The sequence below is a fragment of the Delphinus delphis genome, chromosome 5 (genome assembly GCF_949987515.2).
Source record: "Delphinus delphis chromosome 5, mDelDel1.2, whole genome shotgun sequence".
Taxonomy (NCBI): domain Eukaryota; kingdom Metazoa; phylum Chordata; class Mammalia; order Artiodactyla; family Delphinidae; genus Delphinus; species Delphinus delphis.
The window spans coordinates 48296393-48321902 of NC_082687.1; the positions used below are offsets into that span (position 1 = coordinate 48296393).

At 35.3% G+C, this 25510-nt stretch overlaps 1 protein-coding gene across 1 annotated transcript in view; it reads right to left on the bottom strand.

Moving 5' to 3' along the window:
• The window catches only part of MTHFD2L (methylenetetrahydrofolate dehydrogenase (NADP+ dependent) 2 like), a 138125-nt gene that overhangs the window by 24957 nt on the left and 87658 nt on the right, over positions 1-25510 (bottom strand). Inside the window, exon 7 of the mRNA XM_060011706.1 lies at positions 2643-2768. Coding sequence (XP_059867689.1) covers positions 2643-2768 — 126 coding nt within the window. The remainder of the gene's footprint in view (positions 1-2642; positions 2769-25510) is intronic.

Below are 25510 nucleotides of genomic sequence, written 5' to 3' on the forward strand. Positions count from 1 at the left end.
GCAAGGACAAGTTACTTCAGCACTGGATTTTACCTGTATCTGTTTTATCTGTCTTGGCTATGGTTATAGTGAAACTTTCACTGATACTCACAAAGCAGCCACACTCCCTGTGGCAATTTACAGCCAAACACTACCTGTAAGTTTTGCATCAGAACCCACGTGAAAGCTCCTCCCTCTCAGCTGCAGGATCATCCCACACCTCAAGTTAAGTCCTGATCAACGACCTGAAGAGCAGCATGTCAAAACCTATCACTTGCGTGCTCCTCTGGGTGGCTGAGTCATGGCCTCACCGACAAGGCTTTCTTTACCAAGTCCAGGTCTTCCTTAGGGCTCTGGTTCCATAAACCAGCAGGGCAACAAGAGTAATATTATCAGTCACATGGGCGTCATTTATGATAGGGTCAGAAAAACCGGACTTTCTGAAAGTTGCTGTGTTTTTACACAATCATGTGGTAACACTCAGCTGAATGTCCAAGATGCACCAAGTGTTAGAGCTGGAAGGAGCCGTTGCCAACACTGTTATCATTTAACTGATAACAACTCTGATGGCCAGAAAGGTTGCAAAATTATCAGGTTGCCATACTAGGTCTAAGAGCATCTCTTCAGTCTCCCAGCCCAATGCTCTTTCCTGCTCATCTTATATCTTTGTCTCTCATGGTCATTTCCTTTTTTGTTTCATTATATACTTAGATACACATAACTGAAATTTAATTGAATAGATACTACCAAGAGATTGCATATCCATGTGTGACTTAGCATGTGCACCCACCCCAAAATGCTCATTTTTAATGTTTTCATAATACCCTTACAAGCAAAAAAAAATTCTTAGCTAAACATAAGAATGCATGGAAATGATCTGAGACCAATGAAACATCATATAAGAGAAGGGTCTTATAAAACATTGCCAACTGCTGAGTGAGCGTGCCCCACAAGCACAGTCAAGGTTGAGAGCTGTTAACATCCCTGCTTTTCTTGCCTCGAGCTGGTTATTATGTGTTGTCTGTGCCATCTGGGTGCATCATAAGTGTGTGGCGATTTTGCAATAAACCTGGTAACTAAAATGTAATCATGAAGCAGAACGACAGTGCAAAAGAGTAAGAAATAAGGTCAGAAATAAAATACATTTTAAAACGAAATGTACCCTTACTCTTTCAAGTTGAGAAATTCAGATATATTATTGACATCTGACATTAGTGATTGAACATGAAAAAATGAAATAAAGAAAAAAGGTCATTTCCTAAAGAGTTCAACACGTACACATAACACACACACGTACAGACAGACACGCATGTTCACTTGGAGAGCCACCCTGCTAGGCTGGCAGCGCCCTGCGAATGACAGCCTATGAGGGCAGCAGATGATAAGGTCCATCTGTACTTTGCTCTCTTCACCATTCTGTCCCCAGAGTATTTTGTTCTCAGGTTTTCTTTTTTTTTTTCTTTTCTTTTTAGCACCAGGCTCACCTTGCCTACCTGGACCTGGTCCCTGATGCACCCTGGATTCTCACATACATGGGGCCAATACCTTACTCAGAAGGACACTTCTGAGTCCCTGCATATTCATTTGTATTCCACACCATGCTAGGACTCAGGCAAACCATCAGCTGATGACTAGATTCCAAGAGAAAATGTAAAATTTGAATTATTTTAGAAAGAGCACCATTGTTCCTTTCAATTTGTCTATAAAGACACACCTATAACTTAAGGAAGTTCTCGCATGGCCCTGATTTTTTGGCCAGAATGATCAATCGAATATATAAAATATTTCTAATATGAAAATATCTCCACTTTATTATATGCCTGTAGTATTAGACATCTAAGATTCCTAGACTATACTGAAAACCTGAATGCAGGTAAGTATCTGACAAAGATATTGGAAGTAAAATTGGATTGGGGGATCAGGCATCTAAAAATATATCTATCTTGCAGTTGGTTTCCTCATCTGTAGAGATACGGCATCGGGTTGGAAATTTTTTTATTACTACACAATGGGTGCTTTATCTCCTTCATTGGCCATGGAAATGTTAGCCTAGCTCCTTTTTCTTATCCTCTTTAAAACACAAGTGAAGAATGTTGACTTGAATTATCCAGGTAACTGTCTAGATCTGAAATATAGAGTTAGCAAACACACCCTAAGATGTCTTCTCGCTCCGAGAGTGAATGGCTGAGTATAGAGCATGGATGAGGAGGTATAGAGACACAATCCCAAAAGTCAAAATAATGCTCACTATAAAAGGCCGGCTGAATTGTTTCATTAAAAAAATGCACTATAAGGAATTTCATCTTAAAACTAAATAATAATGGTACAATTATATTTTTCTCCCAAGGAGGGAAAGAAGGAGGAAAGGAAGGATAGAAGGAAGGGCTGAAAGAAAGGGGGAAGGAAGATAGGAAGAAAGCAGTGAAGGAAGGAAGTCAGGCAGAAGGAAGGAAGGAAATATGTAATTGTCATTAAACTCTTTTCCCTCAGAGGAAAGGTTAATGTAATCGTTGATAATAATGCCCCAATCGAAGGGAAAGTTTCTCTTTCTACTATCAAAACATGCAGCATAGAATCTTTGTTTTTCTTCACTTATCAAAAGAGATGTAGTTAAAAAAATAAAAAAAATAAATTAAAAAAAAAAGAGAGATATAGTTTACTACCTTCAAAGTCCACGTCTCCAACTAATTTTGTCTTTCCTGTCATTGGGTCATGGACATAGTTGATACCCACATCAATTACAGCAGCACCTTCTTTAACCATATCAGATGTAATCAACTTTGGAATACCTGAAAGCAAAACAGAGTGGTAAAACACTGGAAAATACTTGAGCTTTGTCCTTGAGTATAACAAAATTTATACATTAGTTTATACATCTAATGTTTTTACTGTCATGGAAAGGTAGCACATGGGGGCATCTCTGGGTGAAATCCTGCCAGGATTTACCCTTTCACCTTAGAGATTGCTTACCAAAGCAATTTCTTACCAAAGCATTTCTCCAAATGGACACCCACTTGAGCAGCATCCTTTTGTATTTCACGTACTATAAATAGCATGGGAAGATTATGGAGATGAAACAGGCTCCTGCTGAGGGTGAGTGGAGTGAAAACAACTTGGAAGATGGAGGTGGAGAGAAGGAAGAGAGGGAGGGAGGAAGGATAAAAAGAAAAAAAGTGAAAATGCTAATAATTCATATTCCTCAGGGTTGTGGTAAACTGTAAAGTGCTGAATACAAAGTATTATCTCATCCACTCCAAACATGAAAGGCTATCTTGAGCTTTATATTTATTTTTTTCTTGGTTTCTTTGATTCATTATGTCTGTATATGACTTGGAATGGTGTAAGAAACAGTTAGCCCTACTCACTATTTCTCCATTCAAGTTTGAAAGATAGCTCTACAGAGATGTTATGTCATCATCTATATTTTATAACTCTTTTCAAATTTTATTTCAGGCACAACAGTACCAGCTAACAATGGCTAGTGTTCCAATTTTTTGGTTATAAATTAACAAACCATTCCCAAACTTCGTGTCTTAAAACAACAACTAATTATTATGTTCCACAGCTGTGTGAGTTGACTGAGCTCAGCTGGATGGATCTTCTTGTGGCTGCGGCTGAAGTCATCTAAAGCTGTGATGCAGCTGGTTGTCCGAGGTGGCGCACTCACAGGGCTACGGCTGATGCTCATGGTGGCTGAGCTCAGCGGGGGCTGTCCAATGGAGCACGTGGGTGTGGCCTCTCCATGCAGCTTGGGCTTCTCACAACCTGGCAGCTGGCTTCCAAGAGTGAGTGTTCCAAGTGATAGGAAATAGAAGGCGCCCGTCACTTAAGACTGGAACCTGGAACAGTGTCACTTCTGTCATATTCTGTTGGGCAGGCAGTGACAGAATCCACTTAGATTTAAAAGGAGGGATGGAGATGCCATTTCTCAGTGGGAGGAGAATCAAAGAATTTGAGTGTCCATCTTTACTCCACCAGAATGCCTCTGGTGGACATTTTGTCTGGTGGGTGATGTACTCACTTTCACTTGCTACATCCCTTGCTGGAAAAGGGTTACCTGTTGTTGTGTTGGCAGACGCTTTCTTCTAGCATCTGAATATTCATTTAAGCATTCCAGATGGTTTGAATGTCACCTTGTGGCATATGATTTTTACTACTAGTAAGAATTGAAAGGCTATAAAGAAACAGTGCCAAAATAGTTGTAGCTAGCTGATAGGTTCCGCAGCCACATAATGATACAACCAAGATGGCATCAATGTTTGAGATATATTTTTTCTCTTGCTTTCCTATCCTATCCCATAGAACTTCTTCCTTTTTACCAGTTCTAGCATCGATATTGAGTATTGCTCTAAAGATAGTCATAAAATCCTGTTTCTTCTTGGCATTCAATAGAAAAAGAAACCATAATTGATTATGACTGCAGGAAATATTTTTAAAATCAAAATGTTGATGAAATAGTTATTAAAATCCAGCTACTATGCTTTTGAGAAAGATCCAGATCTCCCTCCTAATTAGAATTGTTCAGTACAATATCTCAGAAAATATCAACTGGGAATGGTCAAGTGCACAATTTTCAGAAAAGAGGGGAATGTGAGCTTGATTTTAATTCCCAGGAAAATTACAAAATGGAAAAAACCTGAATGCATTTTTTTCTGATGATGATGTTACATATGTCCATTGCAGAAAATCTGAAAAATATTTAAAAGTTTAAGAGTAAAACAAAAATCATTATAATCTTGCCATCCAAAGACAAGAAGTATATTTTTATTGTATTTCTTTCTAGGATTTCAAAATACTTCTACATTAGATATAAAAGCCTGTAATTTTTTTGCACCATGCTTCATTGTATATCTTACCACTTTGCATTAAAATTAAACTGTGAACTTTTTCCTATTTTATCAATTATTTGAAATTTTAAAACTACATGAAATAATTTATTATATGAATTACCATAAGTCATTCATTCCTGCACACTCTTTCCAATATTTTGCTATTATAAATAATGCAGTGATGATCATTTATGTTCAGAAAACTATGATGATTTCTGAACTGCAGCATCACATTTGACAGAATTTTTCACTGAACCCTTATTAACATGACGGAAAAATGTGGGCTGTATAAAAGCTCTCATTGGTACAGTCATGACTGTTTAAATAACATATTCTGAAATGGTTTATCAATGCATCCGTTAAAAAGGTCTATTGAGGTCTTCCATGAAAACTATTTTTCAGTGCCATTTTCAAATTTTGTATGAAGAACTTCGAAGAACACACTGGCATTATAATGTTTGCTTTATCTTTGTCTTCCTCCAGGTCCATTTTCCACCTTTCCCTGCTCTACTTTATGGCAGAGATGGGACTGATCCTTACAGAGGTCTTGTGTGCTTCCTGTCTTTTTTGGAACCCTGTCATAGCCTTGAGAACAAGTACAAGCTAACCAACTGACAGGTTCAAATCCTGTGAAGAGAGCTGAGTTGTTTCAGTGGAGGCCATTTTCATCAGTCAACTAGCCAACCACCAGCTGAAGGCAGATGCTTGAACAAGCCAAGTCAAGGTCAGAAGAAATGAGCCAAGGTCACCATAATTGACCAGCCGAACCAGACTCATGAGAAATTTTTTTTAAAAGGTGGTTGTTTAAAGTGACTGAGTTTGGGTTTTTTTTTGTTTTTTGTGTTTTACACAGCTAAAGCTGCATAGCCCATATTAGCAAATGACACAAAATTGGATAGAATAGCTAATAGGTAGCCACTTTGGAATAATGGACTATAAACAGCAATAAGAATTAGAAAGGGGTTACATGTACAATTCTGATCAGTTGCTTTACTTGATTAAAAACTCATTAAAAACTATTAGGCTATGTTAAGACAAATAGTGTCCAGATACAGGGATGTAATGTTTTCCACTATATTTTCAGCAGATTCTCTCTGGAAATGTTGGTTGTATTCTAGAGGCTGGTCTAGAGAAGAACGATTAGAATGGATCAGAAATCATGTCATATGGAGCCAGTGCTATCAAATTAACTGGTTCAACTGTTTACCGTCAGTCTTTGATAAGATGAAAAAGCTTGTGCCACAATGTAAAGCAACTGTATCACTAAACAAGCTGTTGAATTCAGCTAGCTTTATTTTTTCATAGCAAGACTTTTTCAATGAAGAAAGCAGTATGTTGACTTATATTCTGCCACATGTCCTTATCTTGTTGTGGACCTATGATTATAGTTCCCAGAGGGTAAGAAACAGTATGGATCAGTACTGGTCCACACACCGAATATCTCTGAAATAGAGGAATGGTTGAATAAACTCAGGCTGCCTATCTCAGGGGAAGAAAACCAAAAAAACTAAAAACAATCAAAACCCAATAATTGCGACAGTGTCTCCAATATGTTAAACTGAATAGGGAGTAGATTTACTTTGTATATTTTCAGAAGGAAGAATGAAGGGACAAAGGAAGGGAATAGATTTTAGCTCAATATAGAGAATTTTAAGAGTAATAAAATAAGCCACAAAGAGAAATACTGTCCTTATTCTTCATTAGAAATATTCACAATAGGGTAAGGAAGAGATTGAATTGGTAAGGTTAATGAGGCTTTCCAGTTCTATGATTTAAACATTCTCTTTTGTCTAGAAAAATTTTTTTAAAATTTTTTCTTTCTTCTTTAACATTCATTTCTGAACCCTTGTAGACTTCTGACCTTTTATTCTACTAAAGAAAAGAAAGAAAGAATGCAAATTGTACTTAGTTGAAATGATAACAAATAGGCATGTATGATGTCTACTTCAGATCTGTTAAATACTCTAAGTTGTCCACTTATATTGTTGTCTTCTAGAGACAAATGCTTGGACGTGTAAAGTTGCTCATTAATTGTGTCTTTAAGGACACTGAAAAGAAATTTCTTAGACATGATGTATTTATTTCCCCAAATATACAATTGCAACATATTTAAATTATCGTTTGATAAAAGTGAAATATCATTAAAAACTATTTATATATTTGGAAAAGAAAAGACATTAGATACCAGTAGAATGTGAAGTCAGAAAAAAAATTTTTTGCTTTTTGTTAAAGTTGAAAATGAATAGTACCTTCAAGTGAACATTTCCTATGAGCTTTTTTTTTTGATGTGATAATTCCATAGAAACCTATCCTTAATTCTTATATAATTTGAAGGCTCAAGCATTATATGTGAGAACTGAAACCATCCACACCCACATAGCTTACTGTATACATTAATATGATTTTACTATTTCACTGTCTTCATCAACATGACTTTATTATTCCAGGAAACTCTTGCTCAGAAAGATAAAAGTTTCAAGTAATTTTATTGTCTCAAGAACATATTGAAAGACTCATTTTAATTAACATCAAACTGTTTGACTTTTCAACAGATAGTATCAAAATTTTCAAGACTCTTGGAAATCCTTGCTTTAATTAAATTCTCTCCTTGTTGTGTCTGCCAATCCTAAACTTTTATATTATGATCCTTACCTAATCCTAATCAAACTTTCACATTAAGAGACTTGCCTTAAAACAAACTTCAACATCTCTTAAATATCTCAACTTTGCTTTCACACCCCGAGATGTTACTAAGGTAAAGTGGCTCCCTGGGGGGGGGGGAATCCCTGATTTGTGGAATTTGATGATTTCTGTGGTATACGTACTCCTACCATGGCTGACTTCAAGCTACCGAGGTGACATCACTGAACACAGAATTGGGAAGAGATGTTCAGGATCCTTCACAGGCTGATAGAAGCTAGCTCCAGCACACCACTGCTCCTATGTGACTGTCAAGACAGTGTTCTCCCATGCTTCTGTAACCTAAACTCAGATTTGTCTTATCAATGGATTGTTTGGGTGATATTTGGGAGAAGCCAAGTATTCAACAATACTGGGGACCTGTGAAAATCTAGTCAAGAACTTCTCTTGGCCATGGTCCAGGACCTCAACTTGGAAACCATGGTTGCCTCTGTGGTCCCTTGAGCCTCTTGCTGGTAAAGGGAGCTGCTGGCCTCTGTGACTGGGATGATGAGGTAAGTTTTGCATTGAGTCCAAACTCTGATTTCTTTTCATTAAAGCTCCTCAAATGCTGAGTTTATTTTGTCTTCTTTAAATAAGAAATTCATTTTAGGAATCCTTTGATTATTTGTTCAGTTAAATAACTTTTGTCCTTGGTGGAAATCAGTGTTATTACAGCACAATTTGTCTCTGTCGCTGTCATCTTTTTCTGTATATCTACAAGGGAAGAGTTCACAGGGAGGGGATGGGAGTAAGCTGGATAAATCCATTCCTCAAAATGACCCTGAGGACTGAAAAATTGAGAAAGTGTCTCTTGAATTTTGGAAAATCCTGTGGAAAATCTTTGCCTCAGGTCACTTAGCAACATTTTATGAGAACTTGGCCTCAGTCTTCTCTTGTTTTGTTGGTGAAATCTCTCCAAATCTTTCCATCTGCAGGGAACTGTAAATTAGTCAAGTTTGCAGCTGGAAACTGGCCAGCTACTAGGCCAAGGTGGGGGCAGGGTGCTGAGGGACCAGGGAAAGAAGCGGCACTTTCAACCTCTGATGTAGACTCCTGCTTCTTACATGTATTTGCACAATATCCCAAATTCTTATACTTACCTTTGTAAATGGCATCATTTAACCAAGGATAATTTAGAATTATAATAGACATTTTGAGGAACTTCTGATGTGAACAAGTGTTCTTTTGAGAGGTGCCATAGAACATAATGGAATATTATTCCAAACATCTAATGGTCTGCATTACATATATATATATATATATATATTTTTTTTTTTTTTTTTTTTTTTGAGGTACACAGGCCTCTCACTGTTGTGGCCTTTCCCGTTGCGGAGCACAGGCTCCAGACGCACAGGCTCAGTGGCCATGGCTCACGGGCCCAGCCGCTCCGCGGCACGTGGGATCTTCCCGGACCGGGGCGCAAACCCGTGTCCCCTGCATAGGCAGGCGGACTCTCAACCACTGTGCAATCAGGGAAGCCGCATTTTTTATATTTTTGAGGAAGTATCCAAAGGCATTTAGATTCCAAAATTGTTCCCTTAAAAGATGTCTTGGCCAAGGCAAGCAAAAGGTGAAAAACTAAAAATAGTCTCTCTTTTAGATTCCTCCAAATCTCAGTGCAAATCTAATAGCTTTTATCCTATTATTTCTCTTCCCCCAGCCTATGTTTCTCCATTTCCTCTGGCTTGTTCCTTTTACCTCCTGGCTGGCTAGAAAAATCCCCGAAATGCAATTACTTCATAAAATTAACTACGCCCCCCCCCCCACCAGAAACATGGAAAGTTGAATTGGTTTTAAGATCTAGTCCCATACTGAGCTGAAAGCTGTGTTAGATTTTTTTCAAAGCCTAGAAAGATAAAATTTGCAGAGGAATTAGGAAATTTCTAGCTTACAAATAAAATTATATACTAAAGCCCAAGGCAGGTTTATAGAGGTAGCTTGTGGTTTTTTCCCCCAAGCCAATTAATCCATCTATGAAGTTATTTCTAGCAGAAGAAAAAGGTCTTTATTAATGCAGATTTTCAAAAATAATTGGGATAACTATTTTAGAGTGAAATATTCTCATCAGAAAATTTAGTAAGAAGATTTATGATTCATCTAAGATTTCTCTGTTGTGGGTGAAATCTCTTTGACTGATAAGTAAACTAACCAATAGATGGTCTGTACAGAATCACATTACTTCAAAGGTTATGACTTTCTTATTGAGCAGATGCAAATCTGTTATTTTGTGATTACTTATATGACAAATATGAAATAAATCACCAAAGCTGTCTTAGCAAAATATACTGAATAAACATAATATTTAAAAAACAATATCAATACTTAAAGTACAAACAGGACATTATTCTAGACCTTGGGAGCTAAGTTTACTTTTATATGAAGGTATAACCAATACCCCTTGAGCACATAGAGGCTATATCCTTATTCTTATCAATTAGAACACCAACTAGGTATTTTCATATGCTTCTTTGACAATCTCAGAACTCAGTTCACATGAATTTTTTTTAAAAGTAATCCTTTCCCTATGAATCCTCCTATCATAGTCATCTTTCTTTATGAAATGGCTCAGTCAAGGCATCCTGATAAAAGGAAGCACCATATTTACACAACAATTTAATTAGTAGAGTTCAAAGGGCTGTGAAAACATCTAATTAAACTTCACAACAATTCAGTGAAGCAAGAGAAGGTTTACCCATTATCCTCGTTCACAGAAGGGAGATTCTGAGGTGCTGAGAGGCTAAATGATTTCTTGGTTTCACAATGATGAGTCAGAGGTGAGGCTGGGAACAAAACCAGAACTCTTGCTCAGATATAAAAGTAACACCATGGAAATGCTTTTTCAGGTGGATCACTCCTTCAGCTGGAAGTTGTCCTACTACATAAATAACAAGAGTAATTGCAATGGAATTTGTATGAATGTATATGTTTCTGTCTAGATTAGAAAAACTTTCTTCAACAGTATTTACTTTGGAGACAGTCATATGATGGCTAAATGGATCCTAGCTAAATAGAACCAACATTAGTAGTAAGAGTACTTCAGTGTCTTCCCCAAAGTGTTCTCCTGTTACTTCTAGGAATCCTGAAGAAATGTTTATAAACCAGTGAGTCAGTGGCAATGACCACAGAACATACTCTCTTTTTTCTCTTTTTCTCTGGCTTCCTTGATTCCTATCTGATACGTGTTTGACTATGATGCCTGTCATGAGAGTAATGTCTATACGTAGGACAACCTCCAGCTGCTTCCAAAGCTTGTAATCCTTGGGGTGCCAGACCAGTACTAAGTTCCTTACAGAGCTGAGGGCCAGCAGGGCCCTGCTCTGTGCCCTACTTGATCATTTAGGGGTATGGAATCCTTTGTTTTCAGAAATTCATAGGATCACTCTTGAGTAGTTCTTTCAGTTTCTTCCTTGAACCTTTTCTCTGCAAAGTCCAGTGGACCTTTGGGGCAAGATGCATGTTTCTCTTTTCTTCCTCCCATTAACAAAACTATGTTCCCTTCAAATAGACACTGGTGCACTGGGGGCATCGGTGGAGGTTGGAGGCCAGTGGCGGTGATAGGTAAGGGTCTACATTATCAATCACCATGTTATATACAGAGCATATATATACAGCATACAAATGGAATGGGATTCAAACATTTTTTCACCCTTTCTTTAAAGGAAAAACGTTTACCAAGCTCAGTATGTAAAATGATCAAAGCAAGGACAGATGTATTAGTTGAAAAGAGAAGGTAGGGTTGGGGGAGCTCTGCAGGCAGTCAACAGCTCCTTAGGTTCCCAAGAGTCCAGTTTGAAAACCAGTGAGTCTAATTCCTTTTGCTTAAAAATATAGCTCCTGAAGGCCAGAGAGTCTAAATAATGAATGCAAATAAGGCCAATATTTTGGAAATACAAACTATTTTTTCATAATTCTCTTATTTCCTTTGTACTTATTCTTGGACCTTCTCTTCTTCCACCTTGTTGCCTGCTGGTCTCAGCCTATTAATAACCAATGCTGTGGCTGGACCTGCCCTGGTGATTCTTATTATGATTGCAAGATGCTCTCAGCAATAACAATCAAGAAACTTAAAAAAAAATCCTTATTGATTACAGGACCTAGAAATTAAATGGCAAACCTGGGGCCACAGAGCAAGGTCACAGGTAGAGAGTGAGAGAGAGAGAGTGAGAGAGCACGGGACTGGGGTTCTGCTTTTTATTGGGGTTGAGGGGTGTCTAGGGTTTCAAAGGCTCACTCCTTACTGGTGAGTTTAAAACATAAGAATGGGAATTAACAGCACAGGAAGAGAGAAAACAAGCAGCCCAAATCATCAGTTATCAAAATCAACCAAGATCTCTAAAACAGAGAAGTCTGTTTAGACTTCTCTAAAGTCTAAAGAGGGGATGGGTAGCTGGGGTCTTTACTGGCTGACAATGTGTTTATTCAAGATAGCCATCTTTGAAGTGGATGCCTCTTTGAAGTGGATGGTTCCACAATTTAGGCACTTGCATTATAAAAAGAAAAGCCAACTGTCAGGGCTTGCACTATGCACCTCCTTTAAGTATTCAAGCATCAGCTAAGACAACCTGTGTTTATTGACTTAGAGAAGTGACACAGACAAGAAAGAGAAGCCCAGAAGAAAGAATTTGCTCCCTGGCTCCTGGATTTCAAAAGACTAGCACTTTAGAAGTGGTGGGGAGGAAGAAATTTTCCTTTACCCTTCTAAGTTCATCTGGCTGGTCTAAGAATTAAATTTACATGAGACAGATTAGCAGAAGTAAATCACACAAAAGTTTAATAACTTGTATACATGGGAGAGACCCAGGAAAACTGAGTAACTCACGAAAATGGCAAAACCCCTCACTTAAATACCATCTTCAGCTAAAGACAAAAGTGGATGCTGGGAGTTTGGGACTTCAAAGAAAAGAAAGGCAATTCACATGGAGATGGAAAAACAAATGTTTGGTAAACAAATGTTTGCTGGGCCATGCACAGATGATGGGACAGAGTGGACTCTAATCTCTAGGTCCTGCCAAGTTTCCCCCATCACACCTAGCCCATCACTTTTTGCTGGTGATAGCTCTATTCTGGGAACAGGCCCTTCAACTAAATTCTTTTAGGCAGTTAAATAGGAGGTAACAAGAAAAACTTCTTGAATCTTCTGTTTCTTAAAAATAATCAACCTAAATGAATCCTCATGCCAGAGAAACACATTTTGGGGTGGCAAATTTTGCTCCCCTGCAGAAGAGTAGAGAGACTTAAACTAGAAAATCGGAGTGCTAAATATGAAGAGTCAGGAAATTTGGAAGAAGTGATGAGAGCTTAGACTTAAGAGGTTCCCAGGGACAGGTTGCTAGTCAAATTGCCTAGAGCTGTGTCTTGGAGAACTGGCAAAAAATCCAGCATTGGTTTGGGATATCCAAAAACAAAGGGACATTTTCCTCATAGCCTGTGTAGAAGTTGAGGAGGTGTCACGGCCCCAAATAATTAAATGGGTGCAAGGAGGGCCTAGGAAGATGCTTTCGACACTTTTTTAGAGTTTCCTGTAGCAGAGTGATAAAGCCACTAGAAAGAAATTGACCAGCATCTGTGCAGATAGCTGGCAAGGACCAAATAAGGTGAAGGACATCTTATTGGATACCAATTTAGAAACATAATATTGAGAACTAAATACCCCCACCATGCCTTGGTACTTACATGGCAACCTCAGGAAAGAAGGAAGTGTTTAATAGATGCTTAAGTATACGGTGGTTTGGATAACTGGCCACCAAATTACAGAAATGTTTTTAGAATTAAATCAGGTCTACAAATATCAGAATCTCAAGCATAAATAACTGACTTTAACATGTTTAAGTACTTTGGAAGGACAATTTAACAGTGCTTTGCTTGCTAAAAGAAAAACAAATAATGAAGGCTCCGTATGTGCAAATTAGGCAAACTGTATTTCTTCATCTACCACACAACGTATTGCTCTAGAAATCTCGCTGTACAAATCTGGATATAGAGAATATTAAACTTAGCAGATTGTACGATACACCAAATTACTATTTTACTAACTTATATATTTAGAATTATCCATAACAGAAATACTAGCCATGGAAAATTTTAAGTGCTTGTCTAGTGTCCTCTGTTCCCTGGCCAATATCTAAGACTCAGATTCAGACTCAGGCTTTATAGTTTAGTGCCTGGGTTACCTTGAAGAATTACCTGCCTAAGCCTTAGCTTTCTTACCTACATATTTAGAATAATTATAATAGTTACTTCATAAGAATGGCTAGAGAGGTGAACGAAATAATGTATATAAAGTACTTAGCACATTGCCTGCTGCATAGAAAATATCCAATACATACTGAGGATATACCAGTTATTCATATATTATCCTGGACAAAACATTTGGAAAAAGAGAAAGTTACTGTACATGCATATATTATGTTATAATCTACTATTTTTCAAACTGTGTGGGTTTGAAACAATGCAGTAGCAATCAGCATTTTTTTCAAAGGAATAGCACAGCATAACGTCCATGGCATAAATCAAAGAGCAAGACATATGGTAAAGGTAAGTATTCTTCTGTAAAAATTTGTCCTAATTAAACTCAAAAGCTTTTGCACAGCAAAGGAAACCATAAACAAAACGAAAAGACAGGGAGTTCCCTGGTGGTCTACTGGTTAGGATTCAGCGCTTCCACTGCCGTGGCCTGCGTTCAATCCCTGGTCGGAGAACTGAGATCCCACAAGCTATATGGCATGGCCAAAATAAAAAACAAACAAAACTAAAAGACAGCCCACAGAATGGGAGAAAATATTTGCAAATGATGCAACTGACAAGGGACTAATCTCCAAAGTTTACAAACAGCTCATGCAGCTTAATATCAAAGAAACAAACAACCCAATCAAAAAATGGGCAGAAGACCTAAACAGATATTTCTCCAAAGAAGACATAGAGGTGGCCAAGAGGCAAACATGAAAAGATGCTCAACAGCGCTAATTATTAGAGAAATGCAAATCAAACCTACAATGAGGTATCTCCTCCCACCAGTCAGAATGGCCATCATCAATCAGAAAGTCTACAAAAAATAAATGCTGGAGAGGGTGTGGAGAAAAGGGAATCCTCCTACTGTGTTGGTGGGAATATAAATTGTTACAGCCACTATGGAGATCCCTTAAAAAACTAAAAATAGAGCTATTATATGATCCAGCAATCCCACTCCTGGGCATATATCTGGAGAAAAACATGGTTCAAAAGGATACATGCACCCCAATGTTCACTGCAGTGCTGTTTACAATGGCCAAGACATGGAAGCAATCTAAATGTCTATCGACAGATGAATGGATAAAGAAAATGTGGTACATCTATACAATGGAATATTACTCAGCCATTAAAAAGAATGAAATAATTCCATTTGCAGCAACATGGATGGACCTGGAGATTATCATACTAAGTGAAGTAAGTCTGACAGAGAAAGACAAATATTGTATGATATCCTCATATGTGGAATCTAAAAAAAAATATAAAATGAACTTATTTACAAAACAGAAACAGACTCACAGACTTAGAAAACAAACTTATGGATACCAAAGAGGAAAGGTGGGGGGAAGGAATAAATTGGGAGTTTGGTATTGACATATACACTATCATTTTTAAAAGAGATAACTAACAAGGACCTACTGTATAGCACAGGGAACTCTGTTCAATATTCTGTAATAACCTAAATGGGAAAAGAACTTGAGAAAGAATAGATATAAGTATATGAATAACTGAATCACTCTGCGGTACAACTGAAACTAACACAATACTGTAAGTCAACTATAGTCCAATATAAAATAATTTTTTTTAATTTTGTCTTATTTTATAAACATATATGTAAGTATATATAGCATTATGAAATATGTTATATAATGCATTAAAGGCTAATTTTTATCCCCATTCCCCTATATTCAAACTCCTTACCATGTGACTATAAAAAATTAATAAACAGAAACATTAAATAAATAGAGTCAGGAGACCAGAAAGGGGAGTTCCCATGCCCTATGCTGATAGCAGAGTCCAACAGGAAGGGGAAAGACCTCCTCTTCTTTCCTGGCAAGAGCTCAGCCAATGAGAGACTGTCACAAATCAGTCAATATAAAGCCATTTATATTACTCAGTCTTCCCAACTTCCTTTTCCCCTCTATAAAAGAGTTCTCTCTGTTTTTTTTGCTGGGGATTTGCACATGGCTCACCATGGTTGCAGACCCTGAATTGCAATTCTTTGCTGACCTGGAATAAATACATTTTTGCTGGAGAAATAACTGTCTGTCTATTTATTTTAGGTCAAGGTGACCTTGTAGTTCCTTTATTTAAGAGGTGGAGTCTTTTTTCCAGTGCTTTGAATCTGAGCCTGGCCATGGAAATCAATCTAACCAATAGAATAGGGCAAAAACGACAGAGTGCCAGGAAAAATAGAAGAAATAGTTGTTTTCTATGTTTCATCCTTAAATTAAAGGGAATAATTCTAGTATTTAAAAATTGATTATATTTTTTCTATTTATTTTCAATTGATAACTTTCATTAGATTAAGAAAATTTCCTTTATTCCTAGCTTTTAGGATTATTCCTGATTTTTTAGAAATTTGTTTCTTTGTTGTTGTTTTATTAAATCATGAATAGGTGTTGACTACTATAAATTGCTTTCTCTGAATCCATTGAGGTTATAAGAGTAATAGTTATACAGTTTTTAAAATTTGAATTCTTGTCTTCTTTTAGTACTGTTGTTTTTAATTTACTAATATTCAGAAATAAGACTAGGCTGAAGGCTTTTTATTCCCCTGTCACCTTTGTCCTGTTGTGATATCATTATAATAATCTTATAAATTAAATTGGGTAATGTTTCTTCTTCCTTTCTGTCACCCTTCCCCTACCTATCCCTCTCCTTGCCATTCCATAACTAAGTCTGTATAAAGCATAATTATTTATGTTTTAAAGAATTAATAGAAATTATCTCCAAATCATCTATTACTTATGTCTTTTAATATGAAGAACTCTGTTTACCATTTCAATTTATTTTATACTTAGTAGCTTAATCAGATTTTCTATGTCTTGGGCCAATTTTGGTCATTTTTCCCCCCTGGGTTTTAAAATGTTATCCAGGTTTTAAGTTTCAATCTAGGTTTTAAAATTTAATGGCATAAAATTATTTATATAATTTTAAAGTGTTCCACTGTCTCAGTTATATTTTCTGATTTTACTTTTTGTGCCATCTCTTTTTCCTTTTTTCCCCTAATTTTGATCCTAATGGCTACATACATCCATGAAAATTGTGGTGTATTCTAATACCGATTATGAATTTATCCTATTGAAAATATGAACTCCATCAAATGATTCATACCATTAACTGAGATATTCCAAATTTTAAGTATCGAATTTAAAAATTAGATGTGTATACAGCTTTTGATAGCTCACATTTAATTTTTTCTATTTATTCTTTGAGTCATAAAGGTATATTTCAATAAATTAAGGTTTGTAATAAATGCAAATAAGTGCAATAAAACCTGCAGAGTCTTGGTATTCCATTCATTGAATACTTAGATTTGAAATTTCCAATTGATTTTGAATAAAATGCAAATAAAATTTAGATGATTCATTTATAAAATTTCAACTCCACTCTAGTACACTTAGTTTGACTAAAATATTATTTAAAGGTTCAAAATTTCTATAATATCAATGATGAGCAGAAAAGAAATATATACACATATATGTATGTGTATGCATATTTTTAAAAACTGCAAATTTTGACAATGACTGCTTCTGATTCAACTGATACAATATCTCATTTGGAAGAAAGTCTGAATTATGTGTGTACCACAATTAATCCCAAGTCATTTCTGTCCATAGCATTTTTTTTCTTAGCAGCTTTATTGATATATGATTCACCCATTTAAAATCTACAATTCAGTGGCTTTCAGTATTCATCACCACAATCACAAAGTTGTGCATTTATCACCACAATCAATTTTTTACTATTTTCGTCATCCTCAAAAGAAACCTCTTATCCATTAGCACTCCCCATTTCTCTCTTCCCCTAGTCCAAATCACTAATCTATACTTCTATATTTATGGATTTGTCAAGTCTGGTCATTTTATATAAATGGAATCATACTATGGTGCTATATTTGTGTAATAGCTTTGTGTGGGATTATGTGTTCTTTTTCTTGGGGTATATACCTAGGAATGGAATTATTGAGTCATATGGTAACTCCATGTTTAACATCCTGAACTGCAAAATAATTTTCTGAAGAAGCTGAACTATTTTATACTTCCATCAGAAATGTATGAAGATTCCAATTTTTCCACCTCCTTGCAAACACTTGATATTATTTGCAGTTTTGATTACAGCCATCCTAGTGGGTGTGAAGTGGTATCGTATTTGGTTTTGGTTTGCACTTCCCTAATGATAATGATGGTGAGAATCTTTTCATGTGATTTTATTGACTATTTGCATAACTTCTTAGAGGAACCTCTGTTCAAATCATTTGTCCATGTTTTAATTAGGTTGTTTTTTCACTGCTGAACTGTATGAGTTTTTTGTATATTCTGGATAAAAATCCCTTATCAGATATTTGATTTGCAAATATTTTCTCACATTCTTTGGGTTGTCTTTTTACTATCTTGATGATATATCCTTTGAAGCAGAGCGTTTTTAAAATTTTTTATGACCTTCAATTTATCTATTTTTTTCTTTTGTTGATTGTGCTTTTGGTGTCATAGTTAAGAAGGTTTTGCCTAGCCCAAGGTTATGAAGATTTACTGCTATATTTTCTTCAAAGAGTTTTATAACTTTAGTTCTTATGTTTGGTCTATGATCCATCTTGAGTTAAATTTTGTGTATGGTATGAGGAAGCAGTCCAACTTCATTCTTTTGCATATGTGGATATCCAGTTGTTCCAGAGCTATTGATTTAAAGAGACTTAATATCATTGAGATGGCAATACTCCTCACATGTTCTACAGATTCAGTGAAATTCTTGTCAAAACCCCAGCAGACTTTCTTCAGAAATTGACAACTTAATCCTAAAAATCATATGGAAAATTATGAACATGGGATGAATGAATATGGGACATCTTTCTTTTTAATTATGTTGCCTTTAATTTTCTTCGAAAATGTTTTGTTGTTTCTCAGAGTAGGATATTTTCTATTCTTTTTGTTAAATTTATTCCTGAGTATTTTATTATTTTTGGAATTGTTTCTTAATTGTGTTTTCAGATTATTCATTGCTAATGTATAGAAATACAATTGATTTTTATATATTGATCTTGTATCCTGAAACATTGCTAAACTCATTTATTAGTTCTAATAATTTTTAGATTCTTTAGGATTTTGTATATACAAGATAATGTCATCTGCAAATAGAGATCATTTTACTTTTTCCTTTCCATTATGAATGCTTTTTATTATTTCTTCTTGCCCTGGCTAGAACCTCCAGTATAATATTGCATAAAAGTGGTGAGAATGGTCATCTTTGTCTTGTTCTTCATCTAAGGGAAAAACATTCACTCTTTCACCAATAAGTATGATTTTAGCAATGGACTTTTTAAAAATGCCTATTATCAAACCGAGAAAGTTTCTTCTATTCCTAGTTTGTTGAGTGTTTTTATCTTGAAAGAATGTTGCATTTTGTTGAATGCTGCTTCTACATCTATGGAGATGATCACATAGCTTTTGCCCTTTATTCTCTTGATGGTGTGTATTACATTAATTGATTTTGTATGTTAATGCAACCATATATTTCTAGTATAAATCCCACTTGGTCTTGGTATGTTATCCTTTTTACTTATAGCTGGATTAAGCTTGCTAGTATTTTATTGAGGATTTTTGGATCTATATTTATAAGGAATATTGGTCTGTACTTTTTCTTTGTCTGTTTCAATATCAGAATAATATTGGCCTTGTAGAATGAGTAGGGAAATGCCCCCATCTCTTCTATTTTTGGAAAGGTTTCTGAGGAAGTGGTATGGATTTGCCTCTAAATATTTGGTAGAATTTATTAGTGAAGTTGTTTGGGCTTGGGCTTTTCTTTGTGAGAGGAAGCTTTTAAATTACTGATTCAATCTCCTTACTTGTTAAATGTCTACTCAGATTTTCTATTTCTTCTTGTGTCAGTTGTGGTAGTCTGTGTCTTTCTAGGAATTTGCCCATTATAGTTTTTATAGTATTCCCTTACAATTTCTTTTTATTTTGGTAAGGTTGGTAGTCATATCCTCTCTTTCATTTCTGATTTTAGTAATTTGATGTTTCCCTTTTTTTTTTTTCCTGGTCATTCTAGGTATCAATTTAGTTGATCTTTCAAAAAAACAAATTTTGGTGTTGTTTATAATCTTTATTGTTTTGTATTCTCTATTACTTTCATTTATGCTGTAAACTTTATTATTTCCTTCCTTCTGCTTCCTTTGAGTACAGCCAGCTCTTCTGTTTCTAGTGTTCCAAGTTGGAAGGCTAAGATATTGATTTGACACATTTTTTCTTTTTTAAATAAAGACATTTGCAGCTATAAATTTCTCTCTAAGCACTGCCTTAACTGCATTCCATAAGTTTTGCTGTGTTATGTTTTCATTTCCATTCAGTTTAAAGTAATTGCTAATTTTTCTTGTGATTCCTTTTTTGACCCATTAGTTATTGAGTGTGCTGCTTAATTTCCACACATATGTGAATTTCCCAAATTCCTTTCCATTATTGCTTTCTAATTTCATTCCATTGTGGCTGGAGAACATACTTTATGTAATCTCAATCCTTTAAAATGTATTGAGGCTTTCTCTAAATCCTAGCATATAGTTTATCCTGGAGAATTTTCCATGTGTTCTTGAGAAGAATGTGTATTCTGTTGTTGAGTGGAGTGTTCTAAAGATGTCTGTAAAGCCTATTTAGTTTGTAGTGTTGTTCAAGTGTTATATTTTCTTGTTGCTCTTCTGACTAGTTCTGCTATCCATTGTTGAAAGTGGGATATTGAAGTCTTCACCTATTGTTGTTGAATTGTCTATTTCTCATTACAATTCCATCTGGTTTTGCTTTATAGATTTTGGGGTTCTGTTTTTAGGTACATAAATGTTTATAATTGCTATATCTTCTAGATAGGTTGACAGTTTTTTCTTTATAAAATGTCCCTCTTTATCTCTAGTAACATTTTTGTTTCTTAGTTTTAAAGTCTATTTTGTCTATTAGTATAGCACTCTTGTTTTTTTATCATTGCTTTTTGCATAATGTATCTTTTTGCATTCTTTTTACTTTTTAAACTATTTGTATTTTTGAATCTAAAGTGTGTCTCCTTAGACAACATATAGTTAAATCTTGCTTTTATACCAGTCTGACAATCCCTACCTTTTGACTGGATTGCTTAATCAATTCATATGTAGCGTTATATTGGTAGGGCTGGTCTTATGTTTGTCATTTTACATGATTTTTTGTATATATTTCATGTGTTTTGTCTTCCTCTGTTTCTCCTTTACTGCTTTACTTTTTAATTAAGAGAATATTTTCTAGTGTAATATTTTAATTTCTCTATTTTTTTTTCACTTTATTCTTTATTTTCTTAGCGGTTGCCCTAAAGTTTACATACTAACTTATCAGAATTGACTCTAGATTTATCTTAATTTAGTGCCAATGAGATATAGAAATATTAATCCTAGTATCTCTATTCCTTCCTCCCTTTTTTAGTTTTTTCTTTTTCTTTTTTTTTTTTTTTTTTGTGGTACGTGGGCCTCTCACTGTTGTGGCCCCTCCCATTGCAGAGCACAGGCTCTGGACGCGCAGGCTCAGCGGCCATGGCCCACGGGCCCAGCTGCTCCGCAGCATGTGGGATCTTCCCGGACCGGGGCACGAACCCGTGTCCCCTGCATCAGCAGGCAGACTCTCAACCACTGCGCCACCAAGGAAGCCCCTCCGTTTTTTAGTTTATTATTATTAACATATTGTATCTTATTACATCTTTATATGTTACAAACTCAACAATATATTGTCATAAATATTATTTTATATAACTTTATGTCTTTTAGAATATATGAGAGAATATATTAGAGCAAGAACTAAATGTCACTTCTGTTTCTATTCATCTGTTCCTGTGGATTAAACTTACCACCTGGAGTCATTTCATTACAGTTTTGTTCTCATCTGCCTCCTTTGTACGCTATTATCAAATATATTACATTTGTATATGTTATAAGCCCATCAATACAATTATATACATATTTTGTATTTACTATTTAAATAAGAGAAAAAAAAGAAATATTACAGTTATATGTCTTTTATAATTACCTATGTAATTACCTTATTGGAGCTCTTTGGTTTTTTGGCATGTGTGCATTTGAATTATTGTCTGGGGTCATTTGCTTCTTTAGGCTAAAGAGGCTTCTTTAGTATTTCCTGTAAAGCAGGTCAGCTGGCAATTTTCTTAGTTTTTATTTATCTAGAAATGCTTTTTGCCTTAGTTTTTGAGAGATAGTTTTACTAAATGTAAGATCCTTGTTTGACAGTTCTTCTTTCAGCATTGTAAATATGTTATCTCACTGTCATCTGGCCTCCATTGTTTCTGATGATAAATGAACTGTTAATTTTATTGAGGTTCCCTTATATGTGGTGAGTCATTTTTCTCTTGCTGTAAGGTTTTCTCTTTGCTTTTCAACATTTTAGGTGTGATATGTTTGAGGATGTATCTATTTGGGTTTATTCTAGTTGGAGCTTGGTGAACTCCTTGCATTTGTACATCAATGTTTTTCATCAAATTTGGGGAATTTTCAGCCATTTTTTCTTCATTTTTTTCTGCTCATTTCTTTCTCTCCTCTCGTTCTGGTAACTCCATCACACATATGTTGGTGTGCTTAATAGTTTTCCACATTTCTCTGAGGCCCGTTCATTTTTCTTTATTCTTTTTATTATCTATTCTTCAGATGGCACAACTTTATTGATCTGTTTTCAAGTTCCCTAATTGTTTCTTCTAACAGCTCAAATCTACTATTGAACCTCTGTAGAAAATTTTTTCATTTAGTCATTTCACTTTTCAACTTCAGAATTTTCATTTAGTTCTTCTGAATAATTTATATCTCTTAACTGATATTCTTTTTTACTAGACATTGTTATCATGGCTTCCTTTACTTCTCTAAGCATGGTTTCCTTTACTTCTTTGAATATACTTACAATCGCTGCTTTGAAGTCTTTGTCTGCTAAATTTGACATCTGGGCCCTCTCAAAGGCATTTTCTTTTGCCTGCTTTTTTTCTCCCTCTATATATATTGCTGTCACACTTTACTGTTTCTTTGCATGTCTCAATATTTTGTTGAAAACGAGACATTTAAATAACATATTATAGCAAATCTGGATATTGATCTACTCTACTTGAATTTCTTTTGTTGTTTTTATTCTTTATTTGTTTAGTGACTTGGCTATACTACTTCAGTGAAATCTATTTTACCTGAAGTGTGCATCCTTTGATATCACTCCTCAAAGAGCATAGCCTTGGGCATAAACACAGTCACCATGGGATGACAGTGGTTTTTAACAAAGTTCTCTTTAACGATATCTTTCTCTGATCCCTCTGGTAAGCTAGTCTCTCTCTTTTAGCTACTCTTCCTCTATTGGTATCACACCCAGCTTTTAGACTCCACTAATTGTCTATTGATTGCTCTATTATTTCAACAATACCTTGGGGAATAGACTGTTCTACAGTCTGATTCAGTTAGAGTCAAGCTTCTTTACAGGGGTAGTTTTCGAGGCCAGTCTTTTGTTCCAACCACACGAGGTGTTTTCTTAGCTTTATCTTTCCTTGTTTCTCTCTGTTAAACATATAGCTGATCTGTGATTTAGCTTGTGGCTTTCATGGACTACCAGCCTCTTCTTAATTGTCTGCCACCAAAATCTTCATTGTATTTGACAGTGCCTTTAGGCTCGAACTTCCCTATACTCTCTCCAAATAAAATCATTTCCCTTAGGAAGAGTTATGGGGCTTTCTATTCTTGCAGCCTGCCTGTCCCCCTGGGTAAGAACTCTGAGCAACCTCTCCAGATCATTATTCTGCACTGATATTTATGTTCATATTATCGTCACAAAACTATTTCATTTCAATGATGAACTTTTAAACCAAATTTACTATAATATTCACTATAATGTCAGATGTTTAATATTTTATAGAATAAAACTCTAAAAACTTTACATTGATTCCATGAATTCAATAAAAAAATCAAACCATTATTAAAATTAATTGAGTTTCTCTGCATGTCTGATATTTTTAAGCACACTTTTATTTTACTCAGCAGGTACCATGCATGCTGTTCAAAGGGAGGTGTCTTTGTGTCAGGAAAGAAGAGGGAAAAAAAGATGGCTTATCTCTGTCTTTCAAATTTAATCACGAATTAAAATAACCACTCTTTTCACTGCAAAGATGTGTCACATTATACTAGATGAGATGATGGTTAAGTCTGGAATTACAATATGGAAGTCACCGCGTCCATTCTGGATTTTCAATACAATAATAACAATGCATACTACTACTACTAAAAATAATAAAATACATGATATATATAATGTTTTTTATATATATATATATATACACATACATATATGTGTGTGTGTGTGTGTGTGCGTGTGTGTATATTCTAGCACTAAACTAAACGGAATTCCAGATATGGAATAAGCTGGAACTATTCTGGGAAAACTGGAACATACAGACAATACTCTCCATGTACTGATTTGATTAAAAAGTGACATATTCACATGGTATCTCTCTCTGTTTATTTGGGTCCTCTTTAATGAGTTTCAGAGAAGAGCCAGAACTCTTGAAAATTTCAACTGATGAGGTTTTCTTGTCCCACACTTTTACTCACTCTCCATGGTCTTCCTCCCCACAAATCCAATACTATTATTGACTGGAAATTTTATTCCCAACTTACCAAACATATTAAATTGAATTATTAATATTTTATATAGTCAGCACTCAGATGATGTATAATTTTTTTGGCAGGGGGACTTACCTTTAGATCTTGTCTTCTACTTCTGTTTTAGGGACTCATTTTAAAGGAGGTAAACTTTATGAGTCCTTATGTATCTGGAAATTTCTTTGTTTCATCATCACTTCTGAGTGATAGTTCAGCTAGGTACAAATTTCTAAATCAAAATGTTTTTTCCTCAAAATTTTGATGATATGACTCCATTGTCTTCTGGCACCAAAACCATTGATAAGTAATTAATCTTCACTGCAGATTCTTATTTGTGTGTAGACACTCTCTTTTTCCATTGTATATTTTAGGATTGTCAGTGTCCTGAAGTTTTCATCTTATGTACCTAAGTATAATTATTTTATTGTAATATTTCTCAGCACGTGGTAAATTTTTTCAAACTCAGGACTCGTATCTCTCTTTAGCTTCATAAAATTATCAGTGATCTTTCCTTAAAATGTTTTGTTTACATTTATCTTTAATATCTCCTTCTGGAGAAATTTCTTAATTTATCATCCATATCTCAAGCCATATATTCTAGCACTTTATCTCTTTGTGTTTAATTCTGGAATGAGTTCATTTTATTATTCCAGTGGATTTACTTTTCCTCTGTGTTAATTGTATTCAGCCTGCTTTAAAGTTTTATTTTTTTAAATTTCAATAACAATTCTTCATCTACAATGTTTCTAATTAATTATTTTTCATAATTATCTGTTCTTGCTGCATAACCCCCTTTTTCTTGTTTTTAAAATTTCATTCTTCTCTCATGGTTGTAATCCCTTCTTCATCTTGCTAATGAAATCAAAGTAACTTTTTATAAAGTCCTTTCTGTTTGTACTAGTATGCTTATTTTCCTTAGTCAGCTTTTCTGTTTACCAAGTTTGTTGTTTGTCTTTTGTTAAGTGATTGTATAGTCATTTTCCACAAGATATCTCCTCCTAGAGCATCCTGGTCTCTTACAGCAAGTTTGTGGTGGCCTCAACACAGGCTCTGCTGGTGGTCTGGCTCCAGAGCAGGCCTGGCACTCAGGGTTGCACTCTTCACAGATCCACTTCCAGATTTGTTCCTGCTAAGGCACAGATCCAGACTC